Genomic DNA, 18,453 nt, shown 5'->3' with positions numbered 1-18,453 from the left:
TGATAGATATGTATCAAATTATCAATCAGGTTGTAAATAAAAACATCTGATCAAACAAAAACAATGCCCACACTTAACAGTTTACACCACCATTCATATTCATATATACATGCACCTTCCTCATTGGTCTGTTCATGATCATTACAAAACCCACACTCAATTTTTCATCCATCCTTTTCTTTTCCAATATATTCCAACCCTATTTTTCTCATGCAACAAACACGGTCTAACATTGGATTTATAGAGAGAGAAGAATAAGAATACAAAGAAGAAAGAAGAAGAACAAACAAACAAGCTTTCCTTTTTACGTGCAGACATGAAAAACAACCAAACCAAACCACCAATACTCAAATACTTCTTTCTCTCTCTCTTTCTCTTTCTCCCTTTCTTTCTTTTCTTATTTTCTCTCAAACCCAAACACCACCAAAACACCACCACAGAAGCAACATCCAAAACCGAAATTCACAGCGCCGGAGACCTCAAAATCAGACCCGGATACGCCTCTTATGAATCGTACATACAACGCCAACTCCACAAGACCCTTAACCCTAAACTCAGGCAAGTATGGACAACAAGGGATTGGGACAGAAAAATCCAAGTCTTTGTTCAGTTCTTCCAAGATTTGAAGCGAAAAGAGCTTCTGTTCAACGAGTCCAAAGCTCTTTCTATTGGGGCCCGTGTCGGGCAAGAGGTGGAGGCTCTGAGACGTGTCGGCGTGTCCGACTCGGTTGGGATCGACTTGGTGCCGTATCCTCCGCTTGTGATCAAAGGTGACTTTCACAACCAGCCGTTTGGGAACGAAACCTTCGACTTCGAGTTCTCCAACGTGTTCGATCACGCGCTGTATCCGGACAAGTTCGTTGGAGAGATCGAACGGACGTTGAAGCCTAATGGGGTCTGTGTTTTACACGTGGCCTTGTCTAGACGGTCCGATAAGTACTCGGCTAACGATTTGTATAGCGTGAAACCATTGGTGGAGATGTTCAAGGTTTCGGAGGTTGTTCACGTACGAAAAGTTGACGGTTTCGGATTGGATACTGAGGTTGTCTTCAGGAAAAAAACAGTGATCTAATTGGCATGAATTTTTTTTTCTTCTTTTCATTTCTTTTTTTATTGTCATTAATTTACTCAAAAATTTTGTCTTTTGGTTTTTTTTGGGTGATGTAACCAAATATGAGTTTGTTTATAATATGGGATTTTTTTTTCTTTGCTATATATATGAGGTTTTTTTTTTTGGTTTAGTGTAGTATAATTTTTCACTAATTCTAATTTGAGATTTATATATATTTTTTCCATAGAAATTGTGCATTTAAGACTACTAATATAGCTGGAAGTGTATGCATTTTTACCCAAGGTAAAATGATATCTCCAAGACAACAAGCTGTGTCCAGCGTAGTAATACATTGGACATGTTAAGATTTAAACGCATGTCTAAAACTGGACACTATTAAACCTTTTATGTATGATGTATTTGGGGGTTTAAGAAAAAAAAGAATTCGAACAGTAAAATCAGCATATTAATGTACTCTAACTATCTCGCAAGAAAATAAATAAATATTATACACATGATGTGGAAAAATGTGGCATAACATGAAAGGGTGTGGATACATGAAAAACAATCAAAGCCCTTATAATATTTAATGAATAATAATGATTATATTTGATGAGGTGTGCATGGGTCCATTCTCTCTTTCTTGTACTGTGTTCATATAGCTAGGTAATGTGTTACAAAATGACCGGCCTTCAACAACTGCCGCATTACATCTAAGACTGTGACATGTTAAATCAATGAAATGGATTAATGTTGCTTACTGCTAATCCATCATAATCTATAGACTTTTTTGTTGTGCATATCCATTTGTTTCAAAATTCTAATGGGTAAAAGATGCATATATGTGTTCATATGCTTATTCTGAAGAGTTAAGTCCGCCTTAATTCACCTAAAAGACAACATGACATGACATGATGATAATGATGTTTTTGCCTCTTTATTTCTACGATTCCTTGGGCCCTCCGGCCGAAAAGAGTAGGTCCTGCTTTTGAGAATTAACCGTTATTCCTCGCTTCAACCGATGATCAAACTGCAATAGTGAAAGTTGCTTTTAGAAAATAATATAATAGTCTTTTGCTATATAAAATAATTTAGGGAGCTAAATATAAACCTTAAACTTACTTTAAAATGAGTATTTTTGCTTTTAAGGTGATATTATATATATATATAAAAGGTGATTTTAAAAATTCATATTTATGGGCAGGGGCGAAGGGAGGCATGGTCCGGCCTTCTTGGGTTTTGAAAATCTTCTCTACGTCTAATATATTTTATTAAATAAAAAAGAATTTTTTAATATATCTTTTAACTAAAGGCCCCGTACTTTTTTTTCCCTTTAATTAATTTTATACCATATTTAATTCATTAAACCAAACCGTATTCTAGATCTATGTTCCTGAAAATGTATAAATTTATGAAAATGACAAATAAGAGAGGATCCTCTTATTAAACTTAAGCATACTCAATATTTTCATATAAAAAAAGTGTACTAAAAATATATATATATATATATATATATATATATATATATTAAAACTAGATAAGCAAATCTCTTTAATAGAAGGTTTGTTAAAAAAAAAAAAAAAAAAAAATTCAAAAAGATAACCTTATTTTATCATGAATTTGGGAATTAGAGATATGTATACTATGTGTAGGGATAAGGGCCCAAAATTGTATACTGGGCTTTGAGCTTTGGCTGAAGACGTTGATTGGTCCGAGGACAAAGAAACAGTAGTGAGAATGTTAAGTTCAAAGTCCCCTAAGTAACATGCAAGCGGAAAGATTGAGAAATGTGGTTCGAGGAGGAATATCTCCTCGGGTAAGCCAAGTAAAGATCAAATATATATCCTATCACTCAAAGTGACCTTTCAGGAAACTCCTCTACTGGAGGCGTGTGTTACGAACATATTGGAAGAATGGGAATTAGGAAATATCTAAGATAAAGTTGCTGTCACCGTATTAAATGCACTGCAGCTAACTTTCTGACCGCATTTATGTGGAGAAGATCCCTGAAGAGTGCTGCATTGGCTATCCCAACTCATAGAGCGCCAAAAAGGATGTCCGATGGGACAAGCACTCAAGTAGTGGCTTAGATGATCAACAAGTGTAAGATCAAGATCATCAAAAGGAAACTATATAATGTAAAAAACCCTCCATAGAGAAAGGATTGGAAATTTGTAAAAGGAAGCACTATAACAGCTTAAATGAGATCAGTAATCTTTTTCAATCAATATAGACTGGAACAAACCTCCTCGAATTGGGCCGAGGACAAATTTACTTAGAGAGCTTCATTTCATCTTTGTTTGATTATCTTTCGAAATCCATCCTAACTGTTAAGTCATTCATTAGAGCCTAATTCTCCAACCCACTCTCTACAAACTCATTATATTGGGCCTATTGGGCTTGGATCCAATCATACTTTGGGCCAAGGATCAAATCTAGTCCTTACACTATGTTTATATTATTTTCCTTTTAGAAAAAAGATATTATTGTAGATTTCGTGGTTAAGAGTTAAAGATCCTTATTGCATTTGTCATTTATGAAAAATAAAGTTTTTCTTTAGTTTATATTGTTGATATATTTTTCTTATATTGACTTGTATGTGTTTAGACATGTAAAAATATTTTATTATTTATGTTACTTAAAATTGATTAACTATAAAAAAAATTGATTAAATTTTTTATGTTTCATAAATTTTAAAATTATAAGTATACACTACTTATGTAATCTCTAATTTATTTAATAAAAAATCTTAATCTAGAATGTTTAAAAAATATTATTAATTGTGACAAATATGGTTTATAAGATAGTTCATAGTTTTGTTCCAAAAAAAAAAGATAGTTTATAATTTACAAACTATTTTTTTTTTTTGAATAATACAATTTATTGAGAAACAAGGACTACAAAAGGCTTTTCTGGCCCAATCTATCTCCACCTTGTAATGAGAATACACAACCAGGGATAAAGGAGATGGATTAAGGCTTGAAAGATAAGTCCGAGACCACCTAAGCAGCTAGATGAGCAAGTAAATTAAGGGACTTGAGAAGAATATATGGCTTCCTAGTTTACAAAATAGGGGAGAGGGCCCTAATATTTGAAATAATGTTTTTGATTACCCAACCGGGATTGTCATTACTAGGAAGGAAAGCCGATCGAAATCACTTCTGTAAAGTTGTAATTTTCAATTATGTTTTGTTGGTTTTTATTCCGTGTCAAATTTGATTGTATTTTTTCAATCATTTCCTTGTATGTTTGTGAGATTCAATGTAAGGATTGAATGTGAGAAATTGATGAAAAACTGTGAAGAAAACACAATTTGCGGCTTGCTCGCGAGTGGACAACCCGCGAAAGGCCACGTGAGAAGCACATGCTGGAAGTTGAAGAGTCAAGTGTTAGAAGGTATCTTGCGACTTGGTCAACCAGCGAGATGCACTACTAGCCTATTTTAGTGTGCTTTCTTCATTTCTTTACCCACACTATAAAAGCTCATATTACCCACTATTGATGCCCATTTTTTACGAAAGGCCTAATGGTAGAAGAAACCCAACAATAAGAAAAATGGGAGGAAAAAGAAGCATAATTGGTAAAAGCAAGGTAATAAATTCAATGGGTCAACGTGGCAGGAATGACAGCCAGCAAGCTCATGAACGCAATAAGAGGTAAAGACAAAGTAAATGGGCTGATGAATCTCAAGGAAGGTGGTAATAAACCTAATGAGCCAATGTGATAGGAATGGCAATCAACAGGCCCATGGGCACAATAAGAGGTAAAGAAAAAGTAAATGGGTCGAGGAATCCCAAGGAAAGAGGTATAAACCTAGTGGGCCAACGTGGCAGAAATAACAACTTATAGGCCCATGGGCACAATAAAAGGTAAAGACAAAGTAAATGGGCTGAGGAAGCCCAAGGAAAGAGGTAATAAATTCTGTGGGGATAAAGGCCCAGGATAATATGTTGGGTCTTGGGCTTTTGTCCGAGGACGCTGAATGGTCTGAGGAGGGGCAAATAGTCATTTAGGGTCCCAATTTAAAGTCTCATGAGTAAGAAACGAATGAAAGGTAATCCGAGGAGGAATTACTCCTCAGATGTGGTGTGTGTAGCTCAAATATGTATTCCAGCAAGTAGAATGACCCTCCAAAAAGCTGCAATGATAGGACCATGCTTCATGAACATACAAGAAGGCAAGAAGCCCAAAAATATCTAGGGGAGAGCTGCTGCCACCACATTAAATGCATAACAGCTACTTTTCTGGCCGCATTTATGTGGAGAAGACCTCTGAATAGTGTTACCTTGGCTACCACAACTAACAGAAAGCCAGAAAGAGTGTCTAATGGGACAGGTACTCAAGTGGAGGCTCAAATGATCAACAAGTGCAGAATCAAGATGTTCCAGAAGGAGCTATATAATGTGAGAGACCCTCCCTGAGAAAAGGGAGAAAAGGGAGAGGAGAGAAAAAAGACTGTAGCAATCTAAATTGTCTTTGTTTTCAATTGTGATCAATATATACAAGTGTAACCTCCTCAGACTGAAAGTCTACTGATATCAGAATCTCTTATTTAGTGTTTGATTACCATTTAATTCAGTACTAGCCGTTGTTCAACTCATTAGGGCCTAGTTCTTTGATCCATACTCTACAAATTTATTGTATTGGGCTCATTGGGCTAATATCCCATACGTTTTGGGCTTGGATTGTAAATTGAAACCCTACAAACCTAATAGGCCAACGTGGCAGGAATGATAGCTAACAGGCCCGTGGGCACAATAGGAGGCAAAGACAAAGCGAATGGGTCGAGGAAACCCAAGAAAATGGGTAACAAATCCTATGGGCACATATGGCAAAAATAACAGCCGGCAAGCCCAAGGGCATAGTAGGAAAAGGAACAGCTGAAATAAAAGCCCAATGGGCTGAAAGGGTAGAAATATCTGCTTAGACAATATCCAATTCATGAGGAAAGGAAGGGAAACAGTACGGGCTCAAAAGCCCACACACCCTTCATGTCGTGGGAGATACGCACAAGCCCATCATGCGTGGCAGAAGACGAGGGAAGAATGACAGGAATGTCATGGGAGTAAAAGAAGACAAACATAGAGGATAGTGGAGCTCACATAAGGGCTAAAGCACCACCTACCCATACCCAACTAATACAGAGAAGGTGAGCCCTTAGTCATGGGGTTCAGAGGGTGTGGTTTGGTGGTAGGGAGAAAAGATTGCATATTATGGGGTTCTTGCTAAGGCTTTTTTTGGGGGAGTGCCTTGCTGGGATAGCGTTTCGCCCAAAAGAGCCAAGCAAAGGGCAGGGGCCACTTAATTCGTGCCGTAGAGGTAAGTAGCGAGATAACCTAATCCTTATACATTAAGGGAGACAGAAATTGAGAAAGGGGGAAACAAAACAAGGAATTTTTTCTGGAGATGGGGAGTGGTGTAGCAAGCATGCTCTGAGCAGAGGTAGTGGCCGAGCAACCAAGGGGATGCCCACAAAAAACCAAAAATGGTTGATGGAGCCTAAGGGACAAAAGGAAGAAATCCCATGGAATCAAGTGGTATAAAAGGGAAGAGAGGTAACTATGAGACAGAGATAAGAGTAAGAAAGAAACTAGGAACCAAAGAACAAAAAGAAAACTAAGTGGTAAAAAAGAAGGAAGAGAGAAAACACGACAGAAATAAGAGCATGCATCAATAGACTACATTTTCTCTCCCTCATGACACTCCCACCCTCTAAGACTCTGTGAATCTGAACCCAAAACCATTTAGGCCCTTTCTCTAGCATGGGTAACTTCAATGGCAAAAGTCTGTAACGAGGTTACCCATATTGGGGTTTGGCTCCCTTTTTGGACTCGCTCCTACTAAACGATTCAGCCCAAGATTGGGAAGTAAGCCATTTATATTATAGTTATTTAGATTCATCATTACTACCCTGTGGTGATGACTTTTAGTTTATTTGATACTACCGTTGCTATTCTTTTTACAGTAGTGCTTTATATTATTAGCTATTCTGCTGTGATATCTTTTGCTCTTTTTGCTATATCAGTCGCTTTGTTGTAACCCTTTTTTGTTTTATCTACGGTATTAGTTATTCTGCTATATTAGTTATCTTATCTGTGGTATTAGTTATTTTCTGCTATATCAATTGTTCTGTTGTAACCCTCTCACTTAGCATATTTTATTGTAGAAGTCGTTCTGCTATAGTATTCTTTGCTATGTTAGACAATTATTCCATCACGACCATACTTGTTGTGCCTAGCCTGCCACACCATTCTTGAGTTGTTTCAACATTGGGCATGCCTGGCTTGCACACAAGCTGGCCTGTGGCATAACTCCCAAGGGGCCAGTCCCGACTCCCTTACCCATTAACTCACATGCCTTGGGGTAGCAGATGGGCCCAAGCCCATCAACGTAGAAAGGCCCCCACACCCACGAAATTGTAAGGATAATTTCAAAGAGAAAACCCTAGAAATCCACTTGAGAGTTAGAGATTGTATACCCACAATCATCTACACATTTCTATTAGTTTTCTTTTTCTCCTACCTCTCTAATTATATATCCTTGAGATGTTCTTAGTCCAAACACATACCTCACCCAATCAGAGTGTTGAGAGTTGTTTTGGTGCCTATAGGAAGTATTGGATGAAGTCATTCTTTGGTGGATGCAATTTAGAGCTACTTGTGGGATCCGGATAACTAGTGAAGACAAGACTCGGTGAAGTCAGTTGGGAGCTGAAAGCCTGGAACTTGAAGGATTCAAGTACATTGGGTAGGTTAGGCTTGGAGCGTCTTTTTATATCCTTGTACTCCAACTTTATTCACTAATAGATCATTTCAGTTATTGGAGGGCCGTGGAGAGGTTTTTTCGTCGAGTACTTTGGTTTTCCTTGTAATACATCATGGTGTTATCTTGTGTTTGCATCTCTTTCCCCTTACTCCTTGTGCTTTATAATTACTTGTTGATTATGTATGCTCATGCACTAGGATAAGCCGCATGCTACAAAAGAAAACACTGTAAATTTAGCATACAATCAACAATATAGCATAATCTATGGAAAATTATTGAGATTATGAGTCCACTAAATGGACCCATTGAAAAGCCGACCTAGAGATGTAATCTAAAAATATAAAAAATTTCAAGCTCGAGCACTAAACAATTGATCACATGAGTTCCAGTTAGCTCAACTGGTAAAGTCTCTGATGATTGAATAAAAGATCTGGGATTCAATCTCTGCCTGCACCAAAAAGGTTGAAACTCTCTCTTTAAAAAAAAAAAAAGAAAAAAAAAAGCAATTAATCACAATTATTTAGAAAAAATATCAGTATCTTTGTGGAGAGAGGCCAACTCATCAACCTAAATCTAAAAAACATTGATTAAAAAGAAATTACAGAGTATTGTTGATGCCCACTTTTGTCAAAAAGCTCAATGGTAGAAGAACCCTAACAATATGAAGAAGATAGGAAGAGAAAATAGTAAAGCAAAGACCAGCAAGCTAGAATGGTAGGAATAATGGTCAACAGGCCCATAAAAAGAAAAATAATAAGTGACAAAGAAGAAGCAAATGGGCCGAGGAAACCCAAGAAATGAAGTAGTAAACTCATGAGAATAATAAGAAGTAAAGAAGAAGTAAATGGGTCAGGAAAGCCTAAGAAATGAATTAGTAAATTTATAGGGTTAGCATAAAGGCCAATAAGCTCAAAAGGTAATAAGAGATAAGGATGTGGTAATTGGGCCAGGGAAGCCCAAAGGATTTAGCAAAAGCCCATGGGAGTAAAAGAGGTAAAGAAGAAGAAAATGGGCCGCAGAAGCCCGAGGAATGAAATGGGCCGGGGAAGCCCGAGGAATGGAATGGGCTGGCACAACAGGAATGTGATCCAATAAAAACCCAAAAGAGGTAAGGATGTGGAAAGTGGGCTAGCCCAGTAGGAATGTTGGCCAGTGAAGCCTAAAAGAAGGAATAATGTAGGAAATGAACTGGCAAGAGCCTCAGCTCATAAGCCTAGGGGTAATAACGAAGTAAAAGAGAAGTGGTATCATAGTAGAAGCAGTGCAGTGGCATGGCAGGATCATCAACCAAGTCCACGAACACTGGAAAGAAGGGGACATAGGCTAGGCAAGAAGGAAAGGGCCTGCACCCAAGCAATGCCCAGTCTAAAGAATGTAGAGAGCGCAAGCCCAAAGACCCATGTATCTTTCACGCTGCAAAAGTTAAACGGTTACCAAAACGTACAGTAGAATCAGACAAATGTGGAGGCAATGACAAATGTGTGAAGGCCAGAAAAGTAATGGATTCAAACGTAAGTGGAGCATGCACAAAGAGCCCAAGCACCACCTACCTGTACTCGGCCAATACAAGGAGGTGGGCCACGGGTTAGGGGTATGAGAGGGTATGGTCTGGTAGTGAGAAGGGGGAAGCCTATTTTTGGGTTCCCGCTCAAACTTTTCTAGGGATAAATGTCCTGCTAGGATGACATTTCACCCAAAAGAAGTAAACATGAGATAGAACCACTACATGCATGCCATAAAGGTAGGTGAGGGAAAGGTTTAACCCTTATCCGGATAAAAGTATTGAAAACAAAGAGAGGTAAGAGACAAAACAAAACCACTTTTATATGGGAATAAGGCGTGGTGCAGCCAACATAGTGTAATGGTAGTGGCTAGGTAGCTGGCAGGCCACTGAGTAGTCTAGTCTTGGAAGAATGCCCATAACGAGCCAAAAGTGGTTAAAATTTTAAAAATGGTAAATCCTATCATGACAGACAATATAAAAGGCCATAGTCGTGAACAGTGGAAGGGAGGAGGGGAAACAACGGCAAGAAACAGAGATAGAAAGAAGAAAAGCAAAGTAGAGTTATAAAAAAAAAAAAAAAAAAAAAAAAAAAAAATAAAAGGAAAGATATAAAAATCCCAAAGAAAACATGAGTGATAGGAATAGAGGCATGCATTAGTAGGATACCCATTTCTCTCCCTCTCAATAGACCCATTCTCTGATAAGCTAAGAATTCAAATTCAAGCCATCTAGGTCCTTTTTTCAAAGTGTGTAATATCTACAGTAGGAGCCTCCTTCGAGGTTACTCACATTGGAGATAGACTTCTTTTTTGGACTTGTGGCTGCTGAATAGCTAAGCCATTTTTCTTTGGCAGACAAATCTTGTTTTGGGTTGACAAATGGCTAACTCTTTCCTACCGTAAGCACATTGTACATTCAAGGCTCCTGCTAAGACGTGTCTACATGGGGATGACCCAACTTGTGCACAAGTTGGCCTAAGATGTGTTTCGGTTAGGCTAGTCCCAACTCTCCTATCTTAGAATCACGGGCTGCGGTACAGCAGGAAAAATCAAGCCCAAAACACAAAAGGCCCACCACAAGTATTTCACTATTTTTTTCTCTGTCTTAGCGTTTCCTTACTCCCTTAAGTCTAGCTTTAAGTTTTAAGAGTGTTTATATATTAGTACTACTTAGAGCATTCGCATTCAATTTCTTCAAAAAATTCTATTTTACCATCTCAAAACCTATTTTATCAATTATACCATACCCTTTTATAACATACCCAACATTCTAACTTTTATTTTCCTATACAATACATTAAAATAATATATCTACACAATAAAATATATAACCCAAAAAATAGGAGAGAGAAATTTTTTTGGAATTATTAATAAAAAGTAAGAGAGACAATTAAAAAATGATTTTTAAGAATACCATTATGCTACAGTAGCATCATATAAATAAGATGCTACTATAGCACAATTGTAAATTTTTTTACAATTACAATACTGGATAATACACACTTTTGCACACTTTTATGGTTTTGATGCTAAAATCCTTTAACATATACCGTTTACAAGCTCTAATACTAATGCTCTTAATAGTAGTTGTGTAGTATAGTCAGTTTGTTTAGTTTCCTTTGGGCTTACGTAAAACTAATATGGAAGAGTCCCAAAAAAAAGTTAAAACTAATTAATTAATTAATTAAAATAAATTATAATAAGATGTAAATTTATGAGTCTTGTGAAGTTGATGTGTCAAAATTTTAAATTGAATTAAATCAACTTAAAAAATATAAATAAAAAATGTTGATATAGAAAATTGTAGAGAGGTCAACTAAAAGTCAAAGGCTTCAGTTTTTTATATATATACTAGCATTATGCCCATGAGATACATGGCTTAATCAAAATTCATATGTAAATAGTTTTTTTATTATTAATTTACTTAAAATTAGATAATAGAATAGATAATAAAAATAATTAAATATTTTATTTTTAAGTTATATAATAAATTCATATGGTGTGAAACTAAGGTATTATGAAATGCATAAATATATATATATATATATATATATATATATATATATATATAAAAGTAATAACTTATTAAAAGAGTGCAATAAATATATTTGTTTTCAGAATGCATAAAATGATTTATTCTTTTTTTTTTTTGTTATTATTTTTTTGTCAATATCATGAAACAAAATTTGTATGCTTTTCTTCAAACTTACATGGATTTGAATTTGTCATTTATTTTTTTGCAAAATTTGTCATTATTTTTAAATATATATATATATATATATATATATATATATATATTTGGGCTAATTTTTTTTGTTTTAACCTAAATTAGATTTTTTTAATTACATTTACGTTAATGTTAATACATATTAGCTATCATTTGATACTTTATCCACACACAAAGAAACAAAAATTAACGTTTAAATTAGGTTAAAAGTAAAATTGTAACTTTATAAAAAAATTGATACAATACTTATTGTTACTTTATCCAAATAAGAGTCCTACTTAAACTTAAACTTGTTATGTTAATACATATTAGCTATCATTTGATACTTTATCCACACACAAAAAAACAAAAATTAAAGTTTAAATTAGGTTAAAAGTAAAATTGTTACTTTATAAAAAAAAATTGATACAATCCTGTAAGCACACGATTTGCGTGGAACCGCAGTTGGGTTGGGTTCGCACGTAAATGGGCCCATACAATATCATTTGTAGAGAGTGGGATCGAAAGGCTAAGTCGTGTTTACCCGGCTGTGGATTTCTTAAGATATTTATGCATGGTTCCAATTTCTTTTCCTTTGAAACACCTCCCCTTTTTCCGTAGGACTGGAGGCCTCCTCTTTAGGTTACATATTTTTTCTTTTATACTCGCATGTGTTCAATTTCCTTCGTCCACGTGTAGGGTCGATCCTTTCAAGACTTATACTTGTCCCATCAGTTTTAGACCTGAGTTGTTGGGGAGTGGCAAGTAGGCTAAAGGAACACGACTCTGTGAGAGGCAAAGCTCTGTCTAGGACAGGTAGTATGGGCAGCCTTTCCTAGATATTTCAGATTTCTTACAAGATTATCCCTATGCCACTTTTACCCCTTTCCTTAGTGTAGTTCTGGGCCAGCCGAGGGCTATACCCTCCTCGGCGGCTTCTCTGGCACATGGATGCTTTGCGTTATTGGGCTTGGACTACTATCTTCTTCGGCTTGGGCCTTAAGTCTTCCTGTGAACAGGTGGATCTGGTCCATCTGTTGTCGGGCCCCACAATAGCCCCTCAAAACCATGTTGTCCGACTCCTTAGTTGGATAGGAGGGTTTTGATAATACCGAGCATTTATAGCGGCTCATTAAATTCGGCCTTTGATCAACGTCGGCGACTTTTCACCTCCCCAAGGAATGTGCCGGTCCACGAGATGTTTCCCTCGATTTGCGCGTGATGCGTTTATACCGTTCGGTTATTCGTAGTGTGCTTTTAATATCTTCCTTTTACGAGGCCCCCCAAATCTTACGGTTACTGATAACGTGGGGGAATGGAATGAATGCGCATTTATTCGCAGATTTCCTCGAGGGTCAGAGCAGGTTACGTGCCCCTGCTTTACTCCCTTATATAAAGAGAGAGATTCGGAGGTGATTCTTGCATATCTGAATCCCTCAGGCCCTTCTTGTGGTTTACTTCTTCCATTTGGTTACTCCTAATCCAATAACACATCCACCATAGTAGTCGGCCATGAATGAATCCTTCCTTTCCCAGAAACGCTATGCCCTAACAAAACTTGAGATGGCTCGGTCAGGGCAAGGATGGCGGAGACTCAAGATTTGTCTCCCCATTCTTTTAGCCAAAATCCGAAGCAGGGACTCGTCACACCTTACTTCCAGTGTGACTGGGTCGGAAACTTCCCTTGTCATCTCCATCCGCTCTCTCATGAGCATACCTAATATGGCTCCCCTTCTCCCTCTTTTGCTCCTTTTACTTTCTTTTCATTGCTTCCCTCTTCTTCTCCTCCTTCCCGCTCATGTCCTCCATCTTCTTTTTCCCTTGCATTCTTCAGTGACAAGAGCTTGCTGAAGTGCTTCCATGTCTTCTAATTCTTCTTCCTTCTCCTCCATTATTTTTGTATAAGGATCTTCTCCTGATATGAACAGTTCTGAGGCATAGATTTCAGAGAGACTTTGAAGGCGAGTTCAGAAGACACTTGATGGTTTACTTATTTATGTTACGGATGTTGTTACTGTTTTAGCAGTTCATTTTTTTGTATAGGCTTGTTTAAGCCCTTCCTTGTATGTTGTAACAATTTTTCATATTAATAAAAGTGATTGTTACTCTATTTCGTATGTTTTGTTTATATATTTTAACAAATGTGAAAGCGCTGCTCGGCATAATAGTATAGCATTTGAGTCAATAATAACTAAGGCCAAGGTAATCGTTCCTAAAAAGATGCCATGATAACTTTAACAAGATTATTATTCAACATAACAATCCGACCAGTGAGGAGTGAGACTTATCTTAAAATTAGCCGTGATGGGCATTAAATGCTCGATAAGGTGTAAGAAGTAGTTATCCGAGGACACGTTACCCACCGGATGAATGGCCTCCTTAGGTTGGCAATTATTAGGTCGTTCTGCCATCTCCATGATACGCGAGCCTCAACCTTTTCCAGTATTTAAGCCGAGAAATTTCTTCATTCGGGCAGTTGACTTCCCAAGCAGCCTGAGTCCGAGGACTTTGCAAAACCTAGGTTTTGTTCAGGACGTATGCGTTTTATCTTATGTACTTGATTTTTCCCCAGAGGCTTGAGTCCGAGACTTGGGTTTTATCGGTACTGGGTTTTCCCTTTTAGCTTGGGTCCGAGGACCATGCAAGCCTTAGGTTCTGTCCGAGACCAATGTCTGCACTAGTACTTGGTTTCCCCTTTTAGCCTGAGTCCGAGGACCATGCAAGCCATGGGTTCTATCCAAGACCAATGTCTGCATCAGTACTTGGTTTCCCCTATCTTTGAGCATTTCCCGAGGTGCCCAACAGTGATTGTCCTCGGCCATGGCCGCTGCTCGGCGTCGGCCAAAGTACCTGGGCCCTTACACAAAGCGGCCCCGGGGCCACGAATCCACCTAGCCCATGAATTAAGAGATATTTCTGCAACTTCTGGCCACGTGGTACTCTTTGATGTCACGATGACCGAAGTGCGCCTTTACGAGGCTCTTTAATCTTGTGGTTGCAGTTGATGTTGGAAGTTGAGCCAGGACTGTTTTGTCTGTAGCGTTTCTCGGGACGCCACATGAGTTGACTGCCATCACCTTGTCTTTTCCAATAAATGGGAAGGAGAGAAAGTTGCTTTATATACGCACAAATCCTTCAGATTTTCTCCCACATCACAGCTTCCATATCCGGATTTCTCCCTTCTTGGCATAACATGTTGAAAGTGAGGGTTGGGAAGAAAGAAATGTCTCCGCCGCAGAAGCGCCGTGTCTTCATGAGGCTTATAACAGTAAGGTATGGGCACAAGAAGCACAAGTTCAGGAGAGTTTTCCATCTCCACCGGGGGAGAACGGCGTCTCTCCCTCTTTTAGCCAAAATCCGAAGCAGGCTCTGTTCATGCCAACATTTTGGTATGGCAGAAGAAGGGTTTTCCTCCATCAGCGCCTCTGCTTTGCGGCAGGTGTATATTTAGAGAAAGCCCCATCACCTTCAACTCCCTGCACCTTTTCTTCATCGGTGTCAGGTTCAAGTTGGGTCTCTTTGGCTGCCTGAGTTATGGGCATGTAAGGGTGCGGGGGAAGAATAAGGTCTCGGAGCTGTAGCCAACCTTTCCTCCGACATACCTCCTCGGCTTTCTCCAGCTTTCTTGTATTTTCTTTTCTTGCTTATGTAGTAAGCTTTGACATGGGCTGATTCCAGCTTTTCATTTGTACACTGTACTATTTCTCCATCGTAATAAAAATGGAAATTGATTTACATGTTTTAAGCGTTGATCTAATGGGCAACACAACTTTGTGAACGAATGTGCTCTATGTATGTGTTGCTTTGAGAATATTTGTGATAAAGCTACTTTGAAGCATAATCTAATCGGATCTCATCTGCCAGCACTACCAAGCATCATACCGATAATTTGTAATAAATCAAACTTAAGAAACTAACCGGGATATCAGTTGGACATTCTGTGATAAGCGCGTGAATGTCGTCCAAGGCTGATGATTTAATAATAATCCATCCGAGCAGTCGACTGGGAGTTAGGGAGCTCCGATGGCGCTTTTGTGTAGTTGGTTTCCCCCTATGATTCTTTTTAAGTAGTTGGTTTCCCCAGAGGCTTGGGTCCGAGGACCATGCAAGGCCTTGGTTCTGTCCAAAACTTGTGTGATTCTTTTTAAGTAGTTGGTTTCCCCAGAGGCTTGGGTCCGAGGACCATGCAAGGCCTTGGTTCTGTCCAAAACTTGTATGATTCTTTTTAAGTAGTTGGTTTCCCCAAAGGCTTGGGTCCGAGGATCATGCAAGGCCTTGGTTCTGTCCAAATCTTGTATGATTCTTTTTAAGTAGTTGGTTTCCCCAGAGGCTTGGGTCCGAGGACCATGCAAGGCCTTGGTTCTGTCCAAAACTTGTGTGATTCTTTTTAAGTAGTTGGTTTCCCCAGAGGCTTGGGTCCGAGGACCATGCAAGGCCTTGGTTCTGTCCAAAACTTGTGTGATTCTTTTTAAGTAGTTGGTTTCCCCAGAGGCTTGGGTCCGAGGACCATGCAAGGCCTTGGTTCTGTCCAAATCTTGTATGATTCTTTTTAAGTAGTTGGTTTCCCCAGAGGCTTGGGTCCGAGGACCATGCAAGGCCTTGGTTCTGTCCAAAACTTGTCTGATTCTTTTTAAGTAGTTGGTTTCCCCAGAGGCTTGGGTCCGAGGACCATGCAAGGCCTTGGTTCTGTCCAAAACTTGTCTGATTCTTCTTCCGAAGGTTTTGCTCCTCGAATAAGGTGGAAGAAGTCGGCCTGATGTTTGAAGCCCCTAAGCTTGCCCATGTCGTTGACACCGTGGAACGTAGCCCCTAGCAGGAGCCTACGTTGGGAATAACAACAATGCGTCGCCGGTGATACGGGCATCCTCATAGTCTCTTGTTCGACAGAAACTCAACCTCGCCACCGCTCGAGCTAACACACAAGCCATCCCCACAGACGGCGCCAATTGTAAGCACACGATTTGCGTGGAACCGCAGTTGGGTTGGGTTCGCACGTAAATGGGCCCATACAATATCATTTGTAGAGAGTGGGATCGAAAGGCTAAGTCGTGTTTACCCGGCTGTGGATTTCTTAAGATATTTATGCATGGTTCCAATTTCTTTTCCTTTGAAACACCTCCCCTTTTTCCGTAGGACTGGAGGCCTCCTCTTTAGGTTACATATTTTTTCTTTTATACTCGCATGCGTTCAATTTCCTTCGTCCACGTGTAGGGTCGATCCTTTCAAGACTGATACTTGTCCCATCAGTTTTAGACCTGAGTTGTTGGGGAGTGGCAAGTAGGCTAAAGGAACACGACTCTGTGAGAGGCAAAGCTCTGTCTAGGACAGGTAGTATGGGCAGCCTTTCCTAGATATTTCAGATTTCTTACAAGATTATCCCTATGCCACTTTTGCCCCTTTCCTTAGTGTAGTTCTGGGCCAGCCGAGGGCTATACCCTCCTCGGCGGCTTCTCTGGCACATGGATGCTTTGCGTTATTGGGCTTGGACTACTATCTTCTTCGGCTTGGGCCTTAAGTCTTCCTGTGAACAGGTGGATCTGGTCCATCTGTTGTCGGGCCCCACAAATCCTTATTGTTACTTTCTCCAAATAAGTCAATAAGAACAAATAGAATAAGAGTCTTACTTACACTTAAACTTGTTTGTTAAATAGATTTGATGAAGAATTTGGATTGTAATTAAATTAAAATTTTTTATCAACTTAGAAATTATAGGACAAAAAAAATTATATATTTTTTAAAAATCTAAAAATCTTTAAAAAAAAAAAAACCTAAAATTAAAGATGCATTAGAGCGTGTAGTGTAGTAATTAAAAAAAAAAAAGTTATTGCTTTTTTTTTTTTATAATATACTACACTTAAAATATAAGGATTAAATGAAGAATTTGGATCGTAATCAAATTAAGATTAAATAAGGATTAGATGGATTATATGAGGAATTTGGATTGTAATCAAATTAAGATTTTGACCAACTTAGAGATTATAGGAGAAGAAAAATTATATATATTTTTTAAATCTAAAAATCCAAAAATAAATTTGCAATTTGGTGAAACCACTTAGCACAACCACGACGTTTAAATCCAATTTTTATTATATATTATATGATATGATATAGATGACACATACTCACTAACACACATATATAAAATAGGTTATTCTTTGGATTTAACATTTATATATATATATATATATATATATATATTGATGATTTTTATTTTTTTTGATATATTGAACTCAACCCCTAGAAAAAATTTCTTGACTTTGCCACTAACCGTAAGATTTGGTTGTGGGGTTTAAGGATTGTGTTTGTTTAGTGAAGGGATGATCTGTAAAGTTTTTATAGGCATAAACAAAAAACAATGAAGAATTTTACCGTAAGGTCTTGAATCCTAATTGAATACTTTAAGACGTGACTCACGTCAAGCACCGAATTGCCACCCCTTTTTACATAAGAATGATTGTTGATGTTCATGTAAAAAGGGAAATTATTGTTGAATCATAATTTTCTGGCCAGTAATATATGTTTTTTTCTTGATACTTAAGTTTTGTGTATTTCGATTAAAAACGAGAAATAATGTATATTCTTACAGTCTCAACTTTCAAGTATCTGCATATACTATGTATAGGTATGGCTAGCCACCCATAATAGTTATATATTATATTGTAAAAAGAAAGTAATATTATGATGTGGCTAGCTTTGATTTCCAACTGGTGGTTAACAGGGATCGAGCTTCTTCTAGATCTAAGACGAGCTTATTTCCTGTTTGTGATTTAGTGGGTCAAACTGTGCCCTTACTTGAAACCTAGGCCGACTTCAAGAGTGTAGTCTGAGCTGTACCAATGCACAATTGGCCATGTGCACAAACATATCATATCACAAGACGTACTCTTCTTCTACCACCTCAAACCAAAGAGTAGATATTAACCTCAAG

The 18,453-nt window shown here is 38.0% G+C and overlaps 1 protein-coding gene across 1 annotated transcript; it reads left to right on the top strand.

Annotated features, from left to right (window-relative positions):
- LOC126718314 (uncharacterized) lies at positions 1–1,230 on the top strand. The gene has a single exon (XM_050420444.1). It carries the CDS (start codon positions 317–319, stop codon positions 1,070–1,072), a length of 756 nt encoding a protein of 251 aa, XP_050276401.1. The 5' UTR covers positions 1–316; the 3' UTR covers positions 1,073–1,230.
- Positions 1,231–18,453: the final 17,223 nt, after the last annotated feature.

This window comes from Quercus robur, chromosome 3, assembly GCF_932294415.1.
Source record: "Quercus robur chromosome 3, dhQueRobu3.1, whole genome shotgun sequence".
Taxonomy (NCBI): domain Eukaryota; kingdom Viridiplantae; phylum Streptophyta; class Magnoliopsida; order Fagales; family Fagaceae; genus Quercus; species Quercus robur.
Note: the sequence above shows the minus strand (reverse complement) of the source record. Positions and strands in the feature narration are given on the sequence as shown.